This window comes from Salvelinus namaycush, chromosome 2 (genome assembly GCF_016432855.1).
Source record: "Salvelinus namaycush isolate Seneca chromosome 2, SaNama_1.0, whole genome shotgun sequence".
Classification (NCBI taxonomy): domain Eukaryota; kingdom Metazoa; phylum Chordata; class Actinopteri; order Salmoniformes; family Salmonidae; genus Salvelinus; species Salvelinus namaycush.
The window spans coordinates 71,990,974-72,018,042 of NC_052308.1; the positions used below are offsets into that span (position 1 = coordinate 71,990,974).

Here is a 27,069-nt window from a genome sequence, read left to right on the forward strand (position 1 = left end):
CTCTAATCTCCATCCATCCATCCCTCTCTCTCTAATCTCCATCCATCCATCCCTCTCTCTCTAATCTCCATCCATCCATCCCTCTCTCTCTAATCTCCATCCATCCATCCCTCTCTCTCTAATCTCCATCCATCCATCCCTCTCTCTCTATCTCCATCCATCCCTCTCTCTCTATCTCCATCCATCCTTCTCTCTCTATCTCCATCCACCCATCCTTCTCTCTCTATCTCCATCCACCCATCCTTCTCTCTCTCTCTCCATCCACCCATCCTTCTCTCTCTATCTCCATCCATCCATCCCTCTCTCTCTAATCTCCATCCATCCATCCCTCTCTCTCTAATCTCCATCCATCCCTCTCTCTCTAATCTCCATCCATCCATCCCTCTCTCTCTAATCTCCATCCATCCATCCCTCTCTCTCTAATCTCCATCCATCCATCCCTCTCTCTATCTCCATCCATCCATCCCTCTCTCTCTATCTCCATCCATCCATCCCTCTCTCTCTAATCTCCATCCATCCATCCCTCTCTCTCTAATCTCCATCCATCCATCCCTCTCTCTCTAATCTCCATCCATCCATCCCTCTCTCTCTAATCTCCATCCATCCATCCCTCTCTCGCTCTCTCCCTCCATCTCTCTCTCACTCTCTCTCTCTGATCTCCCTCCATCCATCTCCCTCTCTCTCTCTCTCTCTCTCTCCCTCTCTCTATCTGTCTGTAGAGTATGAGAATATTTTGCAGCGTTTCGCCCAGGGACTTGCTGAGTCAGTGAAGAAGTTTTCCAGCCAAGGCAACAGGGTGAGCAAAGGGTCAGGGTTGTGTGTGTGTGTGTTTGTGTTATCGCATGTTTGTGTGTAACGTGTCTGTCCCTCTGCCTATTCAGGATGCTGCTAAGGACGCTCTAGGACGGCTGAAGATGGTGGAGACTGAGGTAAACACTGTTATATACAGACAGTGTTAGGTACACCACCTCGTACACCGACATGGTTAGCTCCTACAGACAGTGTTAGGTACACCGACATGGTTAGCTCCTACAGACAGTGTTAGGTACACCACCTCGTACACCGACATGGTTAGCTCCTACAGACAGTGTTAGGTACACCGACATGGTTAGCTCCTACAGACAGTGTTAGGTACACCACCTCGTACACCGACATGGTTAGCTCCTACAGACAGTGTTAGGTACACCACCTCGTACACCGACATGGTTAGCTCCTACAGACAGTGTTAGGTACACCGACATGGTTAGCTCCTACAGACAGTGTTAGGTACACCACCTCGTACACCGACATGGTTAGCTCCTACAGACAGTGTTAGGTACACCGACATGGTTAGCTCCTACAGACAGTGTTAGGTACACTGACATGGTTAGCTCCTACAGACAGTGTTAGGTACACCGACATGGTTAGCTCCTACAGACAGTGTTAGGTACACTGACATGGTTAGCTCCTACAGACAGTGTTAGGTACACCGACATGGTTAGCTCCTACAGACAGTGTTAGGTACACCGTCATGGTTAGCTCCTACAGACAGTGTTAGGTACACCGACATGGTTAGCTCCTACAGACAGTGTTAGGTACACCACCTCGTACACCGACATGGTTAGCTCCTACAGACAGTGTTAGATACACCGACATGGTTAGCTCCTACAGACAGTGTTAGGTACACCACCTCGTACACCGACATGGTTAGCTCCTACAGACAGTGTTAGGTACACCGACATGGTTAGCTCCTACAGACAGTGTTAGGTACACCGACATGGTTAGCTCCTACAGACAGTGTTAGGTACACCGACATGGTTAGCTCCTACAGACAGTGTTAGATACACCGACATGGTTAGCTCCTACAGACAGTGTTAGATACACCGACATGGTTAGCTCCTACAGACAGTGTTCGGTACACCACCTTGTACACCGACATGGTTAGCTCCTACAGACAGTGTTAGGTACACCACCTCGTACACCGACATGGTTAGCTCCTACAGACAGTGTTAGGTACACCACCTCGTACACCGACATGGTTAGCTCCTACAGACAGTGTTAGGTACACCGACATGGTTAGCTCCTACAGACAGTGTTAGGTACACCGACATGGTTAGCTCCTACAGACAGTGTTAGGTACACCGACATGGTTAGCTCCTACAGACAGTGTTAGGTACACCGACATAGTTAGCTCCTACAGACAGTGTTAGGTACACCGACATGGTTAGCTCCTACAGACAGTGTTAGGTACACCGACATGGTTAGCTCCTACAGACAGTGTTAGGTACACCACCTTGTACACCGACATGGTTAGCTCCTACAGACAGTGTTAGGTACACCGACATGGTTAGCTCCTACAGACAGTGTTAGGTACACCGACATGGTTAGCTCCTACAGACAGTGTTAGGTACACCGACATGGTTAGCTCCTACAGACAGTGTTAGGTACACCGACATGGTTAGCTCCTACAGACAGTGTTAGGTACACCGACATGGTTAGCTCCTACAGACAGTGTTAGGTACACCGACATGGTTAGCTCCTACAGACAGTGTTAGGTACACCGACATGGTTAGCTCCTACAGACAGTGTTAGGTACACCGACATGGTTAGCTCCTACAGACAGTGTTAGGTACACCACCTTGTACACCGACATGGTTAGCTCCTACAGACAGTGTTAGGTACACCGACATGGTTAGCTCCTACAGACAGTGTTAGATACACCGACATGGTTAGCTCCTACAGACAGTGTTAGGTACACCGACATGGTTAGCTCCTACAGACAGTGTTAGGTACACCGACATGGTTAGCTCCTACAGACAGTGTTAGGTACACCGACATGGTTAGCTCCTACAGACAGTGTTAGGTACACCACCTTGTACACCGACATGGTTAGCTCCTACAGACAGTGTTAGATACACCGACATGGTTAGCTCCTACAGACAGTGTTAGGTACACCACCTCGTACACCGACATGGTTAGCTCCTACAGACAGTGTTAGGTACACCGACATGGTTAGCTCCTACAGACAGTGTTAGGTACACCGACATGGTTAGCTCCTACAGACAGTGTGGCTTGCTATATAAAGCAGGCAGACAGGCATCGAGGCATTCAGTTACTGTTCCATTGAATGTTAAAATGGCCAAGACAAGTGACCTAAGAGACTTTGAGCGTGGTTTGATGGTTGGTACCAGGTACGCCGGTTCCAGTATCTCAGAAACGTCCGACCTCCCGGGCTTCTCACACACGACAGTGTCTAGGGTTTACCGAGAATGATGAGACAAACAAACAACGTCCAGTCAGCGGCAGTCCTGTGGGTGGAAAACGGAAGACTGGCGCAAGCTAACAGGCAAATAACGGCGCAGTACAACAGTGGTGTGCAGAACGGCATCTTGGAACGCACAATTCGCCCCTCCTTGTCACTGATGGGCTATTACAGCAGACGACCACACTGGGTTCCACTCCTATCGGCTATAAAGAAGAAGAAGCGTCTCCAGTGGGCACGCCATCACCAACACGGAGGAGTGGGAAAACATTGCCTGGTCCAATGAATCCTGGTTCCTGTTGCATCATGCTGATGGCAGAGTCGGGATTTGGCGTCAGCAGCATGAGTCCATGGCCCCATCCTGCCTGGTGTCAACGGTACAGACTGGGGGCGGTGGTGTAATGGTGTGGGGAATGTTTTCCTGACATTACGTTAGCAACGATTCCATTCTCCAAAGAATTTAGGCTGTTCTGGAGGCAAAGGGGTCTGACTTGGTACTAGATGGATATACCTAATCATCTGTACATATGAGTGTATATTTGACTCTGTCTGAGTTTACACAGGCAGCCCAATTCTGATCTTTTGACCAATTATTGGCAAAAGATCTGATCTGACTGGTCAAAATAAAAATACAAAAAGACCAGTTAGTGTCAAAAGATCAGAACTGGACTGCCTGTTTAAACAGCCTGTAGTCATCGGACCACATCGCGTATACGAGCACTATGTGATGTGTAATATAATTTAGTTTGAATTGTATCTAACACATACCTCTTGCCCTCCTCTCTCCCCATCTCCTTCCCTCCCTCCTCTCCACTCCTTCCCTCCCTCCTCTCCACTCCTTTCTTCCCTCACCTCCTTTCCTTTCTCACCTCCTTTCCTCCCTCACCTCCACTCCTTTTTCTCCCTCACCTCCACTCCTTTCCTCCCTCACCTCCACTCCTTTCCTCCCTCACCTCCACTCCTTTCCTCCCTCACCTCCTCTCCTTTCCTCCCTCACCTCCTCTCCTTTCCTCCCTCACCTCCACTCCTTCCCTCCCTCCTTTCCTCCCTCACCTCCACTCCTTTCCTCCCTCACCTCCTCTCCTTTACTCCCTCACCTCCTCTCCTTTACTCCCTCACCTCCTCTCCTTTCCTCCCTCACCTCCACTCCTTTCCTCCTTCACCTCCACTACTTTCCTCCCTCACCTCCACTCCTTTCCTCCCTCACCTCCACTCCTTTCCTCCCTCACCTCCACTCCTTTCCTCCCTCACCTCCTCTCCTCCCTCACCTCCACTCCTTTCCTCCCTCACCTCTACTCCTTTCCTCTCTCACCTCTACTCCTTTCCTCCCTCACCTCTACTCCTATCCTCCCTCACCTCTACTCCTATCCTCCCTCATCTCCACTCCTATCCTCCCTCACCTCCACTCCTTCTCTCCCTGTCTCTTCTCACTCCCATTCTCCTCTCTATCCCCATCTCATTCCCCCCCCCCTCTCTCTCCATTCGTCAGTTGGAATCTCTCAAGAGGAAACGCCTGGTCTGAGAAGAAGAGGACAGAGGGACTGGAGAGTTGGCTGGACTACTGTTATGTTACTCACACACACACAGCCAATCACCTTCAACATCTTCCTGCCACTCCTCTGCTCCTCTCTGCCTCCTCCACTAATGCTCTCCCTTTTACTCTGTTCTTCACTTTGTATTGTCATTCATTCAATCAGTTAGGAAGAAGAACCAGTTTGAATAATAACAGGCCTGCCTCCCAAATGGCACCCTATTCCCTATATAGTGCACTACTTCAGACCAGGACCCATGGGGACTAATATAGGGAATAGGGCACCATTGAGATACACGGCAGAATGGGAACTGTGAGATTGATAGTGACATGAAGACAGAATGCAGGGCAGGACAGAGAAAGGCTTATTTGCACTTGAAAACAAAAACACTACCGATTATTAAAACCCTGCCGCCTTCACTATATTCTTTAAAGTCCTTCAATGGCTCTCTGTCTTTCCCTCTGTTCAGAGAGTGGTGTGTGTAACTCCTGGTCTCCACATTGCGTGCGTGCGTGCGTGCGTGCGTGCGATGTTAATGACCTTAATCTAATCTGTCTGCTCCACTATTCCCAGATTACTGTAATCTGACCTGTTTGGTGCCGTGTGATATGGGAACTACACGGAAACGGGAACTATATTCTATAATGAGGGATTAGCTAACACTAGTGTTGCCATGGAGACGCCTCATTCAGGGAAGTGAGGAGAGGAGGTACCCCAGGGGTTAAATTGAAGAGGACAGGGTTAGAATTTGTGTAGAACAGACCTATAGCTGTAAAACCCACTGGATTGTCTTTGAATTGGGATATAGTTTCTCTATTCATTGTAATTCTATGGTACGGAGTTTGGGAGCCCGTTTAAAAGGACCCTTCTTATGGGACGATATTTAGCCTATTGTGATGTCAACAATTAGGCTTGCGTCATGTCACTATGACGTCATCTATAGACCCAGACACCCTGAGGTCTCCTCCTGTACCCCTCTATAGACCCAGACACCCTGAGGTCTCCTCCTGTACCCCTCTATAGACCCAGACACCCTGAGGTCTCCTCCTGTACCCCTATCAGTCTCTCTCTCTTGCTCTCTCTCTCTCTCTCTATACACTACAACAGTAGTTTAGTAGCCTACTGTAGTGGGATCTGTCTCCGTATCCACAGCATCTGACTTGGAGTGCTGATCCAGGATCAGGTCCCAACCTGTCCATATAATCTGATTCATTATGATCTAAAAGGCAGTGCTGATCCAGGATCAGGTCCCAACCTGTCCATATAATCTGATTCATTATAATCTAAAAGGCAGTGCTGATCCAGGATCAGGTCCCAACCTGTCCATATAATCTGATTCATTATGATCTAAAAGGCTAAACTGATCCCAGATCAGCACTGCTGCTCTGAGAAGCTTTGTGGATACAGGCCCAGTCCCCCAGTCCTGGTGGCTAAACTGATCCCAGATCAGCACTGTTTTTTTTTTTTTTTTAATGTTTTAAAAAATGTATCCATTGTTGGCAATCAGTCAGTATAGACCTGTTAATATATTATATACACAGCATTGACTATGGCTCTATTTTTAAATGAAGGAAGTGTGTGTGTGTCCAAAGGTGATGGATAATGAACTATTAACTGGCATTATAATGATGTGGTCAAATGTCTTGGGAGGGGAATCATGGTTGGATTAAAATATCAGAATCAATTACGCCTGTATATTGTGTTTGTTTAATGTATTTGTGTGTGTGTGTGTGTGTAAGAGTGATTGATGAACTACCAGTCAGTGGAGGTTCCAGATCACATCTCCAGACACCAGTATTGTCTACATCATCTCTCTAGACTGACTATCATATATAGCTCAGTATACAGCTAGTCAAGTCTCTATAGTACATTCTATAGACTCTATAGTCTACTCTAGACTGACTATAGTCTATAAATCAGTATACCGCTCCAGGGAGGACTATAGTACAGTCTATACAGAGAGGACTATAGTACAGTCTATAGCTGCAGAGTGGATTATAGTACAGTCTATAGCTGCAGAGGATTATAGTACAGTCTATACAGAGAGGACTATAGTACAGTCTATATAGAGAGGACTATGGGAAAGTCTATACAAAGAGGACTATAAAACAGTCTATACAGAGAGGATTATAGTACAGTCTACACAGAGGACTATCTATACAGAGGATTATAGTACAGTCTATAGCTGCAGAGATTACTACAGTACAATCTATACAGAAAGGTTTATAACGTTGTATATAGCTCAGACTCACTATAGCGCTAGTCTAGTCTGTACAGTATAATCTGTGTAGCTCTATAGCTGCAGAGAGAGGACTATAGACAATGGCTTCAGTATTTGTTCCTTCGTTCTCCCTTAAACCCCGAGAGGAGGCTGCAGCCTGCTCCATTGTTGAAGGGAAAGAAAGAGCACCGGCTCAACTCCTCCAGTTACGCTAATACAAGTGATCTGAACGCTACATTTCTACAAACAAAACAGAGGGCAGAGAGAAGAAGAGAAGGTCTGTCACCGTCGAAAAGAGCGCGCGAGAGGTGGGCGTGGACAGAGCTCAGAAAGGCAGGGTCGGTTTCCTGCCGGGGTAAGCACGTGGTTCCGTATGTGTGTCAGACAGAGGTTTTCTGAGCTCCCCTTCTCTTTTTTCCCCCCAGACAGTTAATATTCATTTTCCAGCACTTTTATCCTCTACCAACCCACGACGATTCGAAACGGCAACCGGGCGGAGTGTGTGTGTGTTGTGCCATCCGATCCATCTCGTTCGCGGGCCATGACGCTCGAGGCGATCCGTTACCGGGCCGGGTCTCTGCAGATTCTTAACCAGCTGCTCCTACCGCAGGAGACTGTGTTCGACGAGGTCCGCACAGTGCAGGACGGCTATGAAGCGATCAAGTCCATGAAGGCAAGAAATATTACTCACTCTGTCTTCTCCCTCTTCCGTTTCCTATTCCACCCTCACTACGTGTCACCTCCCGGTGTGTTTCTAGCTAGCAGTGTTTCCACCACAGTGTGTGTAGCTATGTTGACTGCGGGTGTCTTTGTGTCAAACAGGGTGGATATTTTGTGTGAGCTGTGCACCCTGCCCTCGGTTCTGTCACAGAGCAGATCTGGACGGTGTTGTGCACCCTGCCCTCGGTTCTGTCACAGAGCAGATCTGGACGGTGTTGTGCACCCTGCCCTCGGTTCTGTCACAGAGCAGATCTGGACGGTGTTGTGCACCCTGCCCTCGGTTCTGTCACAGAGCAGATCTGGACGGTGTTGTGCATGGGCGAAGGTCTTGTGGCCTGTGATAGGCTCTTTGTTGAAGTCCAGGGCCTGTGTGTTTTGACCGTCCCCGCTATTTCCACCGATTACTACCGTCGGCAGGGCCGTATTGCATGGAATAGCGGCCTCGGTGTGGACGGTCGGGGTTGGATCACATACACAGTGTGTCACTCGTTCGTTTTTACCAGCCATCGGCCCGGTTGGTCAATTTAACGTGATCCTAAGCGACAATGGATCCAATTATTTATTTACCGTTTACCGACAAAACCACCGTGCCAGGTATCCGCACCCAACCATGAAAATGCCCACCCCCCTCGCTCCCTTTCTCTTGCTCTCACGGTAAAGATTGTCTATGCATTATTAATGACCGATTCCCGGGGTTTTGTTCGCGCCTGCAGTCGGTGCTCTGCGGCTTGTTGACTCGTTTTATTAGTGTTTGGCGACGGCTTTTATCCGAGCGGTTCTGACGAGGAGAGGTGTTTTGTTGATCGTCAAATAGACTGCTTCTCTTTTCTTTTTCTTCTTCATAATAAACCTCCTTCCATTGATACAGACACCCTCTCTTCATCTCCCTCTTCATCTCCCTCTTTGTCTCACACACACACACACACACACACACACACACACACACACACACACACACACACACACACACACACACACAGTTACTCTCCATCTGAGCATCAGCCCAATTTCAGACCTGTGATGGAATGCCTCTTAAACAGTATGACGTCGTCATGGTGATAGTAATAGTAGTGTCCCTGGGGGGTGGATGATACCAAGCTGACACTGATCTCACACACTGGTGACGTCATACACCACTACTCACTGTCCTGCTGTCTGTGTGTTCTGACTATCGCCCTGCTTTGTGTCGGCAGGTAGCCTAGTGGTTAGAGGGTTGGGTGTGTGTGTACAGTCATGTCAGGGATTGTCCTGTCTGGTCCTGTCTGGTATTGCCTGCATACTGTCCTGTCTGGTATTGCCTGCATACTGTCCTGTCTGGTATTGCCTGCAGACGGTCCTGTCTGGTATTGCCTGCAGACGGTCCTGTCTGGTATTGCCTGCAGACGGTCCTGTCTGGTATTGCCTGCAGACGGTCCTGTCTGGTATTGCCTGCAGACGGTCCTGTCTGGTATTGCCTGCAGACGGTCCTGTCTGGTATTGCCTGCAGACGGTCCTGTCTGGTATTGCCTGCAGACGGTCCTGTCTGGTATTGCCTGCAGACGGTCCTGTCTGGTATTGCCTGCAGACGGTCCTGCCTGGTATTGCCTGCAGACGGTCCTGCCTGGTATTGCCTGCAGACGGTCCTGCCTGGTATTGCCTGCAGACGGTCCTGCCTGGTATTGCCTGAAGACGGTCCTGTCTGGTATTGCCTGCAGACGGTCCTGTCTGGTATTGCCTGCAGACGGTCCTGCCTGGTATTGCCTGCAGACGGTCCTGCCTGGTATTGCCTGCAGACGGTCCTGCCTGGTATTGCCTGCAGACGGTCCTGCCTGGTATTGCCTGCAGACGGTCCTGCCTGGTATTGCCTCGTACTGCATAGTTTCAGTCATCCAGCTAACTGCAAGACAACGTCTTCTGGACAGGAGAGTTCTAGAGGAGTGTGGCGAGGAGAGATGGGAGGAGACAGGTGTATGATGAAGACCAATGAGAGAGTTTGATAGACACACAGGTCCTCCCCCTCTGGTTTACCTGGAGGATTACAAGAAATGTTCAAAGGCTCAATTCCAATATGATGTCTGGTTCCCCCTCCATTCCTTCTCCCCCTCCAGGTGCGGGGGGCTCCTGCCATCGCCATCGTAGGCTGTCTGAGCCTGGCAGTGGAGCTGCGCGCAGGTGCCGGGGGCAACGACCCCGTGACCTTCATCCGGGAGTCTCTGTGTCACCTGACTTCTGCAAGACCCACGGCCGTCAATATGGGCCGGGCCGCCCGAGAACTGATGGAGTTTGCCGAGAACGAGAGCATGGAGAAAAACCCAGAACAACTCACAGAGAGGTATGGAGAGAGGGATGAATTTGGAGAGATAGAGATGGAGGGAGGGAGAGAGGGATGAATTTGGAGAGATGGAGATGGAGGGAGGGATGGATGTATGGAGAGAGGGAGGGATGGATGTAGGGAGAGAGGGAGGGATGGATGTAGGGAGAGAGGGAGGGATGGATGTAGGGAGAGAGGGAGGGATGGATGTAGGGAGAGAGAGAGAGAGAGAGGGATGAATGTAGAGAGAGAGAGATGTAGGGAGGGATAGATGTATGGAGAGAAAGGGATGGGAGGGATGGATGTAGGGAGAGAGAGGGATGGGTGTAGGGAGAGAAAGGGATGGGAGGGATGGATGTAGGGAGAGAGAGAGAGGGATGGATGTAGGGAGAGAGAGAGAGGGATGGATGTAGGGAGAGAGAGGGATGGATGTAGGGAGAGAGAGGGATGGATGTAGGGAGAGAGAGGGATGGATGTAGGGAGAGAAAGGGATGGGAGGGATGGATGTAGGGAGAGAGGGAGAGGGAGAGAGGGAGAGGGATGGATGTAGGGAGAGAAAGGGATGGGAGGGATGGATGTAGGGAGAGAGAGAGGGATGGATGTAGGGAGAGAGGGAGAGGGATGGATGTAGGGAGAGAGAGAGAGGGATGGATGTAGGGAGAGAGGGAGAGGGAGAGGGATGGATGTAGGGAAAGGGAGAGGGATGGATGTAGGGAGAGAGAGAGGGATGGATGTAGGGAGAGAGAGAGAGGGATGGATGTAGGGAGAGAGAGAGAAGGATGGATGTAGGGAGAGAGAGAGAGGGATGGATGTAGGGAGAGAGAGAGAGGGATGGATGTAGGGAGAGAGGGAGCGGGATGGATGTAGGGAGAGAGGGAGAGGGATGGATGTAGGGAGAGAGAGAGAGGGATGGATGTAGGGAGAGAGGGAGAGGGATGGATGGAGGGAGAGAGAGAGAGGGAGAGGGATGGAGGTAGGGAGAGAGAGGGAGAGGGATGGAGGTAGGGAGAGAGAGAGGGATGGATGTAGGGAGAGAGGGAGAGGGATGGATGTAGGGAGAGAGAGAGAGGGATGGATGTAGGGAGAGAGAGAGAGGGATGGATGTAGGGAGAGAGGGAGAGGGAGAGGGATGGATGTAGGGAAAGGGAGAGGGATGGATGTAGGGAGAGAGAGAGGGATGGATGTAGGGAGAGAGAGAGAGGGATGGATGTAGGGAGAGAGAGAGGGATGGATGTAGGGAGAGAGAGAGAAGGATGGATGTAGGGAGAGAGAGAGAGGGATGGATGTAGGGAGAGAGAGAGAGGGATGGATGTAGGGAGAGAGGGAGCGGGATGGATGTAGGGAGAGAGAGAGAGGGATGGATGTAGGGAGAGAGAGAGAGGGATGGATGTAGGGAGAGAGGGAGAGGGATGGATGTAGGGAGAGAGGGAGGGATGGATGTAGGGAGAGAGGGAGGGATGGATGTAGGGAGAGAGAGAGAGAGAGAGGGATGAATGTAGAGAGAGAGAGATGTAGGGAGGGATAGATGTATGGAGAGAAAGGGATGGGAGGGATGGATGTAGGGAGAGAGAGGGATGGGTGTAGGGAGAGAGAGGGATGGGTGTAGGGAGAGAAAGGGATGGGAGGGATGGATGTAGGGAGAGAGAGAGAGGGATGGATGTAGGGAGAGGGATGGATGTAGGGAGAGAGAGGGATGGATGTAGGGAGAGAGAGGGATGGATGTAGGGAGAGAAAGGGATGGGAGGGATGGATGTAGGGAGAGAGGGAGATGGATGGATGGAGGGAGAGGGATGGATGGAGGGAGAGGGATGGATGTAGGGAGAGAAAGGGATGGGAGGGATGGATGTAGGGAGAGAGAGAGGGATGGATGTAGGGAGAGAGGGAGAGGGATGGATGTAGGGAGAGAGAGAGAGGGATGGATGTAGGGAGAGAGGGAGAGGGATGGATGTAGGGAAAGGGAGAGGGATGGATGTAGGGAGAGAGAGAGGGATGATGTAGGGAGAGAGAGAGAGGGATGGATGTAGGGAGAGAGAGAGAAGGATGGATGTAGGGAGAGAGAGAGAGGGATGGATGTAGGGAGAGAGAGAGAGGGATGGATGTAGGGAGAGAGGGAGCGGGATGGATGTAGGGAGAGAGGGAGAGGGATGGATGTAGGGAGAGAGAGAGAGGGATGGATGTAGGGAGAGAGGGAGAGGGATGGATGTAGGGAGAGAGGGAGAGGGATGGATGTAGGGAGAGAGAGAGGGATGGATGTAGGGAGAGAGAGAGGGATGGATGTAGGGAGAGAGAGAGGGATGGATGTAGGGAGAGAGAGAGAGATGGATGTAGGGAGAGAGAGAGAGGGATGGATGTAGGGAGAGAGAGAGAGGGATGGATGTAGGGAGAGAGAGAGAGGGATGGATGTAGGGAGAGAGAGGGATGGATGTAGGGAGAGAAAGGGATGGATGTAGGGAGAGAGGGAGTGGGATGGATGTAGGGAGAGAGGGAGAGGGATGGATGTAGGGAGAGAGAGAGAGGGATGGATGTAGGGAGAGAAAGGGATGGGAGGGATGGATGTAGGGAGAGAGGGAGCGGGATGGATGTAGGGAGAGAGGGAGTGATGGGTATAGGCAGAGAGGAAGGGATGGGTATAGGCGGAGAGGGAGAGATACCAAAGAGAGAGAGGGAGGGCGACCCAGCGAGAGGGAGACCCAGAGAGAGAGAGAGAGACCCAGAGAGAGAGAGGGAGACCCAGAGAGAGAGAGAGAGACCCAGAGAGAGAGAGAGGGAGACCCAGAGAGAGAGAGAGAGAGAGAGGGAGACCCAGAGAGAGAGAGAGGCAGACCCAGAGAGAGAGAGGGGGAGACCCAGAGAGAGAGAGGGGGAGACCCAGACAGAGAGAGGGGGAGACCCAGACAGAGAGAGGGGGAGACCCAGACAGAGAGAGGGGGAGACCCAGACAGAGAGAGGGGGAGACCCAGACAGAGAGAGGGGGAGACCCAGAGAGAGAGAGGGGGAGACCCAGAGAGAGAGAGGGGGAGACCCAGAGAGAGAGAGGGGGAGACCCAGAGAGAGAGAGGGAGACCCAGAGAGGGGGAGACCCAGAGAGAGGGAGACCCAAAGAGAGAGAGAGAGAGGGAGACCCAAAGAGAGAGAGAGAGAGAGAGAGAGGGAGACCCAGAGAGAGAGAGAGAGGGGGAGACCCAGAGAGAGAGAGGGGGAGACCCAGAGAGAGAGAGGGGGAGACCCAGCGAGAGGGAGACCCAGAGAGAGAGAGAGAGACCCAGAGAGAGAGAGGGGGAGACCCAGAGAGAGAGAGGGGGAGACCCAGAGAGAGAGAGAGAGGGGGAGACCAGACAGTGAGAGAACATGAAAGTGGACTAAACTAAAGAGTAGATCAGAAGTTGAACAGGGAAGATGATAGTGAAAACTGCTTTATGACAGACACACTCCCTCTCCTCTAATCCCCGCCCATCTTGCAGTGTGATTGGCTGGATCGAGGAGATGCTGGAGCGGGATGTCAATGACAACAAGAAGATCGGTAACTACGGAGCTCAACACATCCTGTCTGGTGTTCCCCGAGACTCTGTCACCATCTTAACTCACTGCAACACAGGGTCACTGGCCACGGCAGGATACGGCACTGCACTGGGTAAGACAGAGAGTCTCCGTGCTCTAGTACTAGACTATAACCAGTGTGTCTCTGTGCTCTAGTACCAGACTATAACCAGTGTGTCTCTGTGCTCTAGTACTAGACTATAACCAGTGTGTCTCTGTGCTCTAGTACTAGTCTATAACCAGTGTGTCTCTGTGCTCTAGTACCAGACTATAACCAGTGTGTCTCTGTGCTCTAGTACCAGACTATAACCAGTGTGTCTCTGTGCTCTAGTACTAGACTATAACCAGTGTGTCTCTGTGCTCTAGTACTAGACTATAACCAGTGTGTCTCTGTGCTCTAGTACTAGACTATAACCAGTGTGTCTCTGTGCTCTAGTACTAGACTATAACCAGTGTGTCTCTGTGCTCTAGTACTAGTCTATAACCAGTGTGTCTCTGTGCTCTAGTACTAGACTATAACCAGTGTGTCTCTGTGCTCTAGTACTAGTCTATAACCAGTGTGTCTCTGTGCTCTAGTACTAGACTATAACCAGTGTGTCTCTGTGCTCTAGTACCAGACTGTAACCAGTGTGTCTCTGTGCTCTAGTACCAGACTATAACCAGTGTGTCTCTGTGCTCTAGTACTAGACTATAACCAGTGTGTCTCTGTGCTCTAGTACTAGACTATAACCAGTGTGTCTCTGTGCTCTAGTACTAGACTATAACCAGTGTGTCTCTGTGCTCTAGTACTAGACTATAACCAGTGTGTCTCTGTGCTCTAGTACTAGTCTATAACCAGTGTGTCTCTGTGCTCTAGTACTAGACTATAACCAGTGTGTCTCTGTGCTCTAGTACTAGACTATAACCAGTGTGTCTCTGTGCTCTAGTACTAGACTATAACCAGTGTGTCTCTGTGCTCTAGTACCAGACTATAACCAGTGTGTCTCTGTGCTCTAGTACTAGACTATAACCAGTGTGTCTCCGTGCTCTAGTACTAGACTATAACCAGTGTGTCTCTGTGCTCTAGTACTAGACTATAACCAGTGTGTCTCTGTGCTCTAGTACTAGTCTATAACCAGTGTGTCTCTGTGCTCTAGTACTAGACTATAACCAGTGTGTCTCTGTGCTCTAGTACCAGACTATAACCAGTGTGTGTCTGTGCTCTAGTACTAGACTATAACCAGTGTGTCTCTGTGCTCTAGTACTAGACTATAACCAGTGTGTCTCTGTGCTCTAGTACTAGACTATAACCAGTGTGTCTCTGTGCTCTAGTACTAGACTATAACCAGTGTGTCTCTGTGCTCTAGTACCAGACTATAACCAGTGTGTCTCTGTGCTCTAGTACCAGACTATAACCAGTGTGTCTCTGTGCTCTAGTACCAGACTATAACCAGTGTGTCTCTGTGCTCTAGTACCAGACTATAACCAGTGTGTCTCTGTGCTCTAGTACCAGACTATAACCAGTGTGTCTCTGTGCTCTAGTACTAGACTATAACCAGTGTGTCTCTGTGCTCTAGTACTAGACTATAACCAGTGTGTCTCTGTGCTCTAGTACTAGACTATAACCAGTGTGTCTCTGTGCTCTAGTACTAGACTATAACCAGTGTGTCTCTGTGCTCTAGTACTAGACTATAACCAGTGTGTCTCTGTGCTCTAGTACTAGACTATAACCAGTGTGTCTCTGTGCTCTAGTACTAGACTATAACCAGTGTGTCTCTGTGCTCTAGTACTAGACTATAACCAGTGTGTCTCTGTGCTCTAGTACTAGACTATAACCAGTGTGTCTCTGTGCTCTAGTACCAGACTATAACCAGTGTGTCTCTGTGCTCTAGTACCAGACTATAACCAGTGTGTCTCTGTGCTCTAGTACTAGACTATAACCAGTGTGTCTCTGTGCTCTAGCACTAGACTATAACCAGTGTGTCTCTGTGCTCTAGTACTAGACTATAACCAGTGTGTCTCTGTGCTCTAGTACTAGACTATAACCAGTCTCTGTGCTCTAGTACTAGACTATAACCAGTGTGTCTCTGTGCTCTAGTACTAGACTATAACCAGTGTGTCTCTGTGCTCTAGTACTAGACTATAACCAGTGTGTCTCTGTGCTCTAGTACCAGACTATAACCAGTGTGTTTCTGTGCTCTAGTACCAGACTATAACCAGTGTGTCTCTGTGCTCTAGTACCAGACTGTAACCAGTGTGTCTCTGTGCTCTAGTACCAGACTATAACCAGTGTGTCTCTGTGCTCTAGTACTAGACTATAACCAGTGTGTCTCTGTGCTCTAGTACCAGACTATAACCAGTGTGTTTCTGTGCTCTAGTACCAGACTATAACCAGTGTGTCTCTGTGCTCTAGTACCAGACTGTAACCAGTGTGTCTCTGTGCTCTAGTACCAGACTATAACCAGTGTGTCTCTGTGCTCTAGTACCAGACTATAACCAGTGTGTCTCTGTGCTCTAGTACCAGACTATAACCAGTGTGTTTCTGTGCTCTAGTACCAGACTATAACCAGTGTGTCTCTGTGCTCTAGTACTAGACTATAACCAGTGTCTCTGTGCTCTAGTACTAGACTATAACCAGTGTGTCTCTGTGCTCTAGTACTAGACTATAACCAGTGTGTCTCTGTGCTCTAGTACTAGACTATAACCAGTGTGTCTCTGTGCTCTAGTACTAGACTATAACCAGTGTCTCTGTGCTCTAGTACTAGACTATAACCAGTGTGTCTCTGTGCTCTAGTACTAGACTATAACCAGTGTCTGTGCTCTAGTACTAGACTATAACCAGTGTCTGTGCTCTAGTACTAGACTATAACCAGTCTCTGTGCTCTAGTACTAGACTATAACCAGTGTGTCTCTGTGCTCTAGTACTAGACTATAACCAGTGTGTCTCTGTGCTCTAGTACTAGTCTATAACCAGTGTGTCTCTGTGCTCTAGTACCAGACTATAACCAGTGTGTCTCTGTGCTCTAGTACCAGACTATAACCAGTGTGTCTCTGTGCTCTAGTACTAGACTATAACCAGTGTGTCTCTGTGCTCTAGTACTAGTCTATAACCAGTGTGTCTCTGTGCTCTAGTACTAGTCTATAACCAGTGTGTCTCTGTGCTCTAGTACCAGACTATAACCAGTGTGTCTCTGTGCTCTAGTACTAGACTATAACCAGTGTGTCTCTGTGCTCTAGTACTAGTCTATAACCAGTGTGTCTCTGTGCTCTAGTACTAGACTATAACCAGTGTGTCTCTGTGCTCTAGTACCAGACTATAACCAGTGTGTCTCTGTGCTCTAGTACCAGACTATAACCAGTGTGTCTCTGTGCTCTAGTACTAGACTATAACCAGTGTGTCTCTGTGCTCTAGTACCAGACTATAACCAGTGTGTCTCTGTGCTCTAGTACTAGACTATAACCAGTGTGTCTCTGTGCTCTAGTACTAGACTGTAACCAGTGTGTCTCTGTGCTCTAGTACCAGACTATAACCAGTGTGTCTCTGTGCTCTAGTACTAGACTATAACCAGTGTGTCTCTGTGCTCTAGTACCAGACTATAACCAGTGTGTTTCTGTGCTCTAGTACCAGACTATAACCAGTGTGTTTCTGTGCTCTAGTACCAGACTATAACCAGTGTGTCTCTGTGCTCTAGTACTAGACTATAACCAGTGTCTCTGTGCTCTAGTACTAGACTATAACCAGTGTGTCTCTGTGCTCTAGTACTAGACTATAACCAGTGTGTCTCTGTGCTCTAGTACTAGACTATAACCAGTGTGTCTCTGTGCTCTAGTACTAGACTATAACCAGTGTCTCTGTGCTCTAGTACTAGACTATAACCAGTGTGTCTCTGTGCTCTAGTACTAGACTATAACCAGTGTCTGTGCTCTAGTACTAGACTATAACCAGTCTCTTTGCTCTAGTACTAGACTATAACCAGTGTGTCTCTGTGCTCTAGTACTAGACTATAACCAGTGTGTCTCTGTGCTCTAGTACTAGTCTATAACCAGTGTGTCTCTGTGCTCTAGTACCAGACTATAACCAGTGTGTCTCTGTGCTCTAGTACCAGACTATAACCAGTGTGTCTCTGTGCTCTAGTACTAGACTATAACCAGTGTGTCTCTGTGCTCTAGTACTAGTCTATAACCAGTGTGTCTCTGTGCTCTAGTACTAGTCTATAACCAGTGTGTCTCTGTGCTCTAGTACCAGACTATAACCAGTGTGTCTCTGTGCTCTAGTACTAGACTATAACCAGTGTGTCTCTGTGCTCTAGTACTAGTCTATAACCAGTGTGTCTCTGTGCTCTAGTACTAGACTATAACCAGTGTATCTCTGTGCTCTAGTACCAGACTATAACCAGTGTGTCTCTGTGCTCTAGTACCAGACTATAACCAGTGTGTCTCTGTGCTCTAGTACTAGACTATAACCAGTGTGTCTCTGTGCTCTAGTACCAGACTATAACCAGTGTGTCTCTGTGCTCTAGTACTAGACTATAACCAGTGTGTCTCTGTGCTCTAGTACTAGACTATAACCAGTCTCTGTGCTCTAGTACCAGACTATAACCAGTGTGTCTCTGTGCTCTAGTACTAGACTATAACCAGTGTGTCTCTGTGCTCTAGTACTAGACTATAACCAGTGTGTCTCTGTGCTCTAGTACTAGACTATAACCAGTGTGTCTCTGTGCTCTAGTACTAGACTATAACCAGTGTCTCTGTGCTCTAGTACCAGACTATAACCAGTGTGTCTCCGTGCTCTAGTACTAGTCTATAACCAGTGTGTCTCTGTGCTCTAGTACTAGACTATAACCAGTGTGTCTCTGTGCTCTAGTACTAGCCTATAACCAGTGTGTCTCTGTGCTCTAGTACTAGTCTATAACCAGTCTCTGTGCTCTAGTACCAGACTATAACCAGTGTGTCTCTGTGCTCTAGTACTAGACTATAACCAGTGTGTCTCTGTGCTCTAGTACTAGACTATAACCAGTGTGTCTCTGTGCTCTAGTACTAGACTATAACCAGTCTCTGTGCTCTAGTACCAGACTATAACCAGTGTGTCTCTGTGCTCTAGTACTAGACTATAACCAGTGTGTCTCTGTGCTCTAGTACGAGACTATAACCAGTGTGTCTCTGTGCTCTAGTACCAGACTATAACCAGTGTGTCTCTGTGCTCTAGTACCAGACTGTAACCAGTGTGTCTCTGTGCTCTAGTACTAGACTATAACCAGTGTGTCTCTGTGCTCTAGTACTAGACTATAACCAGTGTGTCTCTGTGCTCTAGTACTAGACTATAACCAGTGTGTCTCTGTGCTCTAGTACTAGACTATAACCAGTGTGTCTCTGTGCTCTAGTACTAGACTATAACCAGTGTGTCTCTGTGCTCTAGTACTAGACTATAACCAGTCTCTGTGCTCTAGTACCAGACTATAACCAGTGTGTCTCTGTGCTCTAGTACTAGACTATAACCAGTGTGTCTCTGTGCTCTAGTACTAGACTATAACCAGTGTGTCTCTGTGCTCTAGTACTAGACTATAACCAGTGTCTCTGTGCTCTAGTACCAGACTATAACCAGTGTGTCTCCGTGCTCTAGTACTAGTCTATAACCAGTGTGTCTCTGTGCTCTAGTACTAGACTATAACCAGTGTGTCTCTGTGCTCTAGTACTAGCCTATAACCAGTGTGTCTCTGTGCTCTAGTACTAGTCTATAACCAGTCTCTGTGCTCTAGTACCAGACTATAACCAGTGTGTCTCTGTGCTCTAGTACTAGACTATAACCAGTGTGTCTCTGTGCTCTAGTACTAGACTATAACCAGTGTGTCTCTGTGCTCTAGTACTAGACTATAACCAGTCTCTGTGCTCTAGTACCAGACTATAACCAGTGTGTCTCTGTGCTCTAGTACTAGACTATAACCAGTGTGTCTCTGTGCTCTAGTACCAGACTATAACCAGTGTGTCTCTGTGCTCTAGTACCAGACTATAACCAGTGTGTCTCTGTGCTCTAGTACTAGACTATAACCAGTGTGTCTCTGTGCTCTAGTACGAGACTATAACCAGTGTGTCTCTGTGCTCTAGTACCAGACTATAACCAGTGTGTCTCTGTGCTCTAGTACCAGACTGTAACCAGTGTGTCTCTGTGCTCTAGTACTAGACTATAACCAGTGTGTCTCTGTGCTCTAGTACTAGACTATAACCAGTGTGTCTCTGTGCTCTAGTACTAGACTATAACCAGTGTGTCTCTGTGCTCTAGTACTAGACTATAACCAGTGTGTCTCTGTGCTCTAGTACTAGACTATAACCAGTGTGTCTCTGTGCTCTAGTACTAGACTATAACCAGTGTGTCTCTGTGCTCTAGTACTAGACTATAACCAGTCTCTGTGCTCTAGTACCAGACTATAACCAGTGTGTCTCTGTGCTCTAGTACTAGACTATAACCAGTGTGTCTCTGTGCTCTAGTACTAGACTATAACCAGTCTCTGTGCTCTAGTACCAGACTATAACCAGTGTGTCTCTGTGCTCTAGTACTAGACTATAACCAGTGTGTCTCTGTGCTCTAGTACCAGACTATAACCAGTGTGTCTCTGTGCTCTAGTACCAGACTATAACCAGTGTGTCTCTGTGCTCTAGTACTAGACTATAACCAGTGTGTCTCTGTGCTCTAGTACGAGACTATAACCAGTGTGTCTCTGTGCTCTAGTACCAGACTATAACCAGTGTGTCTCTGTGCTCTAGTACCAGACTGTAACCAGTGTGTCTCTGTGCTCTAGTACTAGACTATAACCAGTGTGTCTCTGTGCTCTAGTACTAGACTATAACCAGTGTGTCTCTGTGCTCTAGTACTAGACTATAACCAGTGTGTCTCTGTGCTCTAGTACTAGACTATAACCAGTGTGTCTCTGTGCTCTAGTACTAGACTATAACCAGTGTGTCTCTGTGCTCTAGTACTAGACTATAACCAGTGTGTCTCTGTGCTCTAGTACTAGACTATAACCAGTGTGTCTCTGTGCTCTAGTACTAGACTATAACCAGTCTCTGTGCTCTAGTACCAGACTATAACCAGTGTGTCTCTGTGCTCTAGTACTAGACTATAACCAGTGTGTCTCTGTGCTCTAGTACTAGACTATAACCAGTGTGTCTCTGTGCTCTAGTACTAGACTATAACCAGTGTCTCTGTGCTCTAGTACCAGACTATAACCAGTTTGTCTCCGTGCTCTAGTACTAGTCTATAACCAGTGTGTCTCTGTGCTCTAGTACTAGACTATAACCAGTGTGTCTCTGTGCTCTAGTACTAGCCTATAACCAGTGTGTCTCTGTGCTCTAGTACTAGTCTATAACCAGTCTCTGTGCTCTAGTACCAGACTATAACCAGTGTGTCTCTGTGCTCTAGTACTAGACTATAACCAGTGTGTCTCTGTGCTCTAGTACTAGACTATAACCAGTGTGTCTCTGTGCTCTAGTACTAGACTATAACCAGTCTCTGTGCTCTAGTACCAGACTATAACCAGTGTGTCTCTGTGCTCTAGTACTAGACTATAACCAGTGTGTCTCTGTGCTCTAGTACCAGACTATAACCAGTGTGTCTCTGTGCTCTAGTACCAGACTATAACCAGTGTGTCTCTGTGCTCTAGTACTAGACTATAACCAGTGTGTCTCTGTGCTCTAGTACGAGACTATAACCAGTGTGTCTCTGTGCTCTAGTACCAGACTATAACCAGTGTGTCTCTGTGCTCTAGTACCAGACTGTAACCAGTGTGTCTCTGTGCTCTAGTACTAGACTATAACCAGTGTGTCTCTGTGCTCTAGTACCAGACTATAACCAGTGTGTCTCTGTGCTCTAGTACCAGACTATAACCAGTGTGTCTCTGTGCTCTAGTACTAGACTATAACCAGTGTGTCTCTGTGCTCTAGTACTAGACTATAACCAGTGTGTCTCTGTGCTCTAGTACTAGTCTATAACCAGTGTGTGTCTGTGCTCTAGTACTAGACTATAACCAGTGTGTCTCTGTGCTCTAGTACCAGACTGTAACCAGTGTCTCCGTGCTCTAGTACCAGACTGTAACCAGGGTGTGTGTCTCCAGGTGTGGTGCGTTCCCTCCATGCTCTCGGCAGACTGAAGCGGATGTATTGTACAGAGACCAGACCCTATAACCAAGGGGCCAGACTGACAGCCTATGAGGCCGTGGCTGAAGGGTTCCCTGCTACTCTCATCACAGACAGCATGGCTGCACTCACCATGAGAGAGAAGAGCATCACCGGTATACACAGTCTGACTGACTGCCTGCCTTTTTGTTTCTTTCTCTTCCTGTCTTTCCTCTCTTCTTCCTCCAATAAATGGTCTGGTTTGATGTTCTGTCCATCTCTTATCACTATACTGTTATTTTTTATCTCTCTGTCTACCTCTTCCCTCTCTCTCTCTCTCTCTCTCTCTCTGTCTACCTCTTCCCTCTCTCTCTCTCTCTCTCTCTCTCTCTCTACCTCTTCCCTCTCTCTCTCTCTCTCTCTCTCTCTCTCTCTCTACCTCTTCTCTCTCTCTCTCTCTCTCTCTCTCTCTCTCTACCTCTTCTCTCTCTCTCTCTCTCTCTCTCTCTCTACCTCTTCTCTCTCTCTCTCTCTCTCTCTCTCTCTACCTCTTCCCTCTCTCTCTCTCTCTCTCTCTCTACCTCTTCCCTCTCTCTCTCTCTCTCTCTCTCTCTCTCACTGTCTACCTCTTCCCTCTCTCTCTCTCTCTCTCTCTCTCTGTCTACCTCTTCCCTCTCTCTCTCTCTCTCTCTCTCTCTCTCTCTCTCTCTGTGTCTACCTCTTCCCTCTCTCTCTCTCTCTCTCTCTCTCTCTCTCTCTCTGTCTACCTCTTCTCTCTCTCTCTCTGTGTCTACCTCTTCTCTCTCTCTCTCTGTGTCTACCTCCTCTCTCTCTCTCTCTACCTCTTCCCTCTCTCTCTCTCTCTCTCTCTCTCTTCCCTCTCTCTCTCTCTCTTCTCTCTCTCTCTCTCTCTCTCTCTCTGTCTACCTCTCTCTCTGTCTACCTCTTCCCTCTCTCTCTCTCTCTGTCTACCTCTTCCCTCTCTCTCTCTCTCTGTCTACCTCTTCCCTCTCTCTCTCTCCCTGTCTCAGCTGTTGTCGTAGGGGCGGACAGGGTGGTTGCTAACGGCGACACGGCCAACAAAATCGGCACGTACCAGCTGGCCATCGCCGCAAAGCACCATGGGATCCCGTTCTACGTGGCGGCGCCCAGCACGTCATGTGACCTGAGTCTGGAGAGCGGCCGGCACATTGTCATCGAGGAGCGCCCCGCCGAGGAACTCACCAGCATCAACGGAGTCCCCATCGCTGCCCCGGGTACGAGTGTGTGTGTGTAGAGAGCGGGAGACAATGGCAGAGAGCGGGAGACAATGGCAGAGGGAGAAACAGACAGATTGATAGAAAGATATAACAGTATAGTCCCTGGTAGACACAGACAGACGGAACGGTGTATTCTCTGGTAGACAGACAGAGGGAACGGTGTATTCTCTGGTAGACAGACAGAGGGAACGGTGTATTCTCTGGTAGACAGACAGAGGGAACGGTGTATTCTCTGGTAGACAGACAGACAGACAGAGGGTACGGTGTATTCTCTGGTAGACAGACAGACAGAGGGTACAGTGTATTCTCTGGTAGACAGACAGACAGAGGGTACAGTGTATTCTCTGGTAGACAGACAGACAGAGGGTACAGTGTATTCTCTGGTAGACAGACAGACAGAGGGTACAGTGTATTCTCTGGTAGACAGACAGGCAGAGGGAACAGTGTATTCTCTGGTAGACAGACAGGCAGAGGGTACAGTGTATTCTCTGGTAGACAGACAGACAGAGGGTACAGTGTATTCTCTGGTAGACAGACAGGCAGAGGGAACAGTGTATTCTCTGGTAGACAGACAGACAGAGGGTACAGTGTATTCTCTGGTAGACAGACAGACAGAGGGTACAGTGTATTCTCTGGTAGACAGACAGGCAGAGGGAACAGTGTATTCTCTGGTAGACAGACAGACAGAGGGTACAGTGTATTCTCTGGTAGACAGACAGGCAGAGGGTACAGTGTATTCTCTGGTAGACAGACAGACAGAGGGAACGGTGTATTCTCTGGTAGACAGACAGACAGAGGGAACAGTGTATTCTCTAGAGAATGTCCAGGAGATGATTGACTTGTGACACGTGTCTCTAATTAAAGAACTAGAAGAGGAGCTCTGTGACATCACAGTAATTATATTATCCTCTCCTTTAATGGAGACGCTGTTCCCCGGGGTGTTCCTGCTCTCTCTCCTTCTCTTCCCTCCCTTTACCCCCTCACTCTACCATTATTTACCTCCCTTCTTTCTCCCCCCTCTTCCTCTATCGCTCTCTACCGTCTCACTCTCTCAAATCTCTCGCCCCCTCTCTCCCTAACCCCCCACCCCCTAATTTATCTTGCTCTCTGTCCCTTCCCCCGTCTCTCTACCTCTTTATACCCCCCTCTCTCCTTGTCCAGGTATTGATGTGTGGAACCCGGCGTTTGACGTGACCCCCCACCAGCTGATAACGGGGGGCATCATCACAGAGCTGGGGGTGTTTCTGCCCTCAGAGCTGCAGGCAGCACTCACCGGCCGCCTCACTGCCCTGTAGACGGCGCTATCACCACCCGCTGGCCGCCGTGCGCTACTGCACCTTAATATTCCTGCTCTCACTCTCTCATATGACTTCCACGTCCTCACACACACAGATGAGGTGGAAGTCCAGTTTTGTTACATTTACACACACACAGTCAGTGTTCTACAAACTCACACGTTTTACGGTCTCACACATTATGCAGGAACTCAGACACACACATCCAACCCACTCCCACTCCTTACCCACCCTCTCTCCTCTCTCTGGTCTCTCCTGTCCCACCCTCTCTCCTCTCTCTGGTCTCTCCTGTCCCACCCTCTCTCCTCTCTCTGGTCTCTCCTGTCCCTCCCTCTCTCTGGTCTCTCCTTTCCCACCCTCTCTCCTCTCTCTGGTCTCTCCTGTCCCTCCCTCTCTCCTCTCTCTGGTCTCTCCTGTCCCTCCCTCTCTCCTCTCTCTGGTCTCTCCTGTCCCTCTCTCTCTCCTCTCTCCTGTCCCTCCCTCTCTCCTCTCTCTGGTCTCTCCTGTCCCACCCTCTCTCCTCTCTCTGGTCTCTCCTGTCCCTCTCTCTCTCCTCTCTCTGGTCTCTCCTGTCCCTCTCTCTCTCCTCTCTCTGGTCTCTCCTGTCCCTCCCTCTCTCCTCTCTCTGGTCTCTCCTGTCCCTCCCTCTCTCCTCTCTCTGGTCTCTCCTTTCTCTGGTCTCTCCTGTGTTCATCTCTTGTCCAGTGATCTACATCCCTGTCGCTGTGTGAAGCTCTTGCGCTCCTTCTCTCTCTCCCTCCTACAAAATGGCTTCCGCAGTGACAATCAACACTCAGCTTGACTCCGCCCTTAAATCAGACCAGTAACAATGATTGGTTAATGAGTAACGTGACAAAAATGCTGACCTCTGTTTGATAAACAAAACCTGTTCAACCAGGAAGAGAACAGTGTGTTTTCCCTCACAGGGTTCTTACTAGTGAACACATGTGTCTATTAGAAGTTGTTTTAACACTTTGTGGTGCTGAAGGTGAGGTGTCTGTGCTGCTGCGGGACTTGTAAATAAATATGACCTCGTAGGGAACACACCTACAGAACTAGCCACTCTCCTTCAGAAGAACTGGCCTGAACTACATCCTAATCATATTCACACTTCTCCAAACAACGTTATGAAGGAAAAATGGAACACTTATACCCAATCACAATATTATATATTAACATGTCGTTTTCTCTGGAAGAGTGTTTTATAGAAATGTGACTTTAAGAAAATTGATAGCCCGTGATGACACTTGATTGCTGAAAATACATTGGGTGAGTCTCAAATAGCTCCTTATTCCCTTTATAGTGCAATATTTGACTACAGCCCATAGGCTCTAGCCAAAAGTAGAGCACTATATAGGGCTCTGTGCCAAAGGTAGTGCACGATATAGGGAATAGGGGGTCATTTGAGACACAACCATTACCAAAGCAACTGAAATTAGAACTATTCACACCAAAACAATCAAAGCCAGTTGATATGACATTATCTAGAGAAACCTCTTTAGTCAGCTGATGTGTATAACTTGTGGCTACCTCCCTATACCTCACATAATGTCTGTACCTCGCTGTTCCAATCTGTACCGTATCGTCCCCTACTCCCAGGGTTATCAAACCTCTCCTCAGGCGTTTCACAATTCTGTTGTAGCCCTGAACTAGGTCGCCTGATTCACCTGGTCGAGGGCTTGATAATTAGTTGACAAGTTGAATCAGGTGAGCTAGCTGTGGACCTGGGTCCCTGAGGAGAGGTTTAAAAACCACTGTCCTACTGTGTACCATATCAAACTACACAGAATACACAGAAACACTATATATACACTCAACACCAATCTCCATGTTATTAGGCCTGGACAACAAATCAAGCAAAATAAAAACCTTTTCTTTCTCTTGGCCCGAGATGGAAGTCTCGGCTTTAAACAACAATTGAACGGAATGTGGAATGGAGCTGTTTGTTCTAGAGATTGTATTTCTATGATGTAGTGAATGTCACAGGGGCCTGCACTGCTCCATGCCTTACACCACCAGCACCCCCGCTCACACACACCACAGGACAGGCGTGCCCAATGGCATCCTATTAGCTATATGGTGCACTGCTTTTGACCAGGGCTTTGGTCATAAGTAGTGCACAATAGAGGGAATAATAGGTTGTAATTTGGGACAGGTCCCAGGACAGCAGGCTAACAGGGAGGAACGTAGCCCTTTAACCCCCCCTCCCCTCAAAATGCAAGAGGAGATCTGAAAGTTGCCTGGCTACCCAAACTCCTTGCTCTAGTGAAACGCTAGGCCACGCCCACGGACGTTAGTTTCTTCTCCGCAATGAGACTGGATCTGAGTAACCCCCCCCCGAAGATTTCTAGAATGCAAACACATTCTAACCATTCTGATTGGTCCCAGAAACCGATAGTTTGGGCCAGAAAGGCGGCATTTTGAAAAATCGTCATTGGCTTTGATACTCTGATTGGTTAGAGATGATCCAATCGCTGATGACTTTGTTTTTTACAACACCCCTCATTTTGACGTCACCACAAACTACTTCAACGATGGCAGTCTGACTGAAGTATGTAGCCAACATAGAGCAGGGGGAAAATGTACAGTAGTTTGAGTTGTCAGGCAAGTCTGAAAGGTCAAAGGTGAAATACATCCCCAAATCCACTACTCTACTACTCCATCATCCCTCATTCAGAAACCTCTGATCTCTAAATACACCACACCTCCTCCTCACCCATTGGACCGTTTCTGGTCCACACCAGGCATTCTTATCTATCTACTTTCCTGTCAAAAAAATAATACATTATTTTGAATTCTAGAATCCATAGTGTCATAACTGTTCCACATTCTAGAATCGCAGTAGAAAAGAGACCCCTCCATCCCCAACCTCTCCCTGTCAAACTTACC

General features: G+C 48.5%; 2 protein-coding genes across 2 annotated transcripts in view; both read left to right on the forward strand.

The window, feature by feature from the left end:
* The window catches only part of cc2d1a (coiled-coil and C2 domain containing 1A), a 38,337-nt gene extending 32,299 nt beyond the window's left edge, over positions 1-6,038 (forward strand). Inside the window, exons 25-27 of the mRNA XM_038960632.1 lie at positions 720-796; positions 882-929; positions 4,731-6,038. Coding sequence (XP_038816560.1) covers positions 720-796; positions 882-929; positions 4,731-4,763 — 158 coding nt within the window. The 3' untranslated portion in view covers positions 4,764-6,038. The remainder of the gene's footprint in view (positions 1-719; positions 797-881; positions 930-4,730) is intronic.
* A 1,300-nt stretch (positions 6,039-7,338) lies between these two features.
* Positions 7,339-24,471, forward strand: mri1 (methylthioribose-1-phosphate isomerase 1). The gene is made up of 6 exons (XM_038973036.1): positions 7,339-7,667; positions 9,802-10,025; positions 13,466-13,635; positions 21,626-21,802; positions 22,658-22,882; positions 24,047-24,471. The coding sequence occupies exons 1-6, from the start codon at positions 7,536-7,538 to the stop codon at positions 24,178-24,180; spliced, it is 1,062 nt and encodes a 353-aa protein (XP_038828964.1). The 5' UTR covers positions 7,339-7,535; the 3' UTR covers positions 24,181-24,471.
* The last annotated feature ends 2,598 nt before the right edge of the window (positions 24,472-27,069 follow it).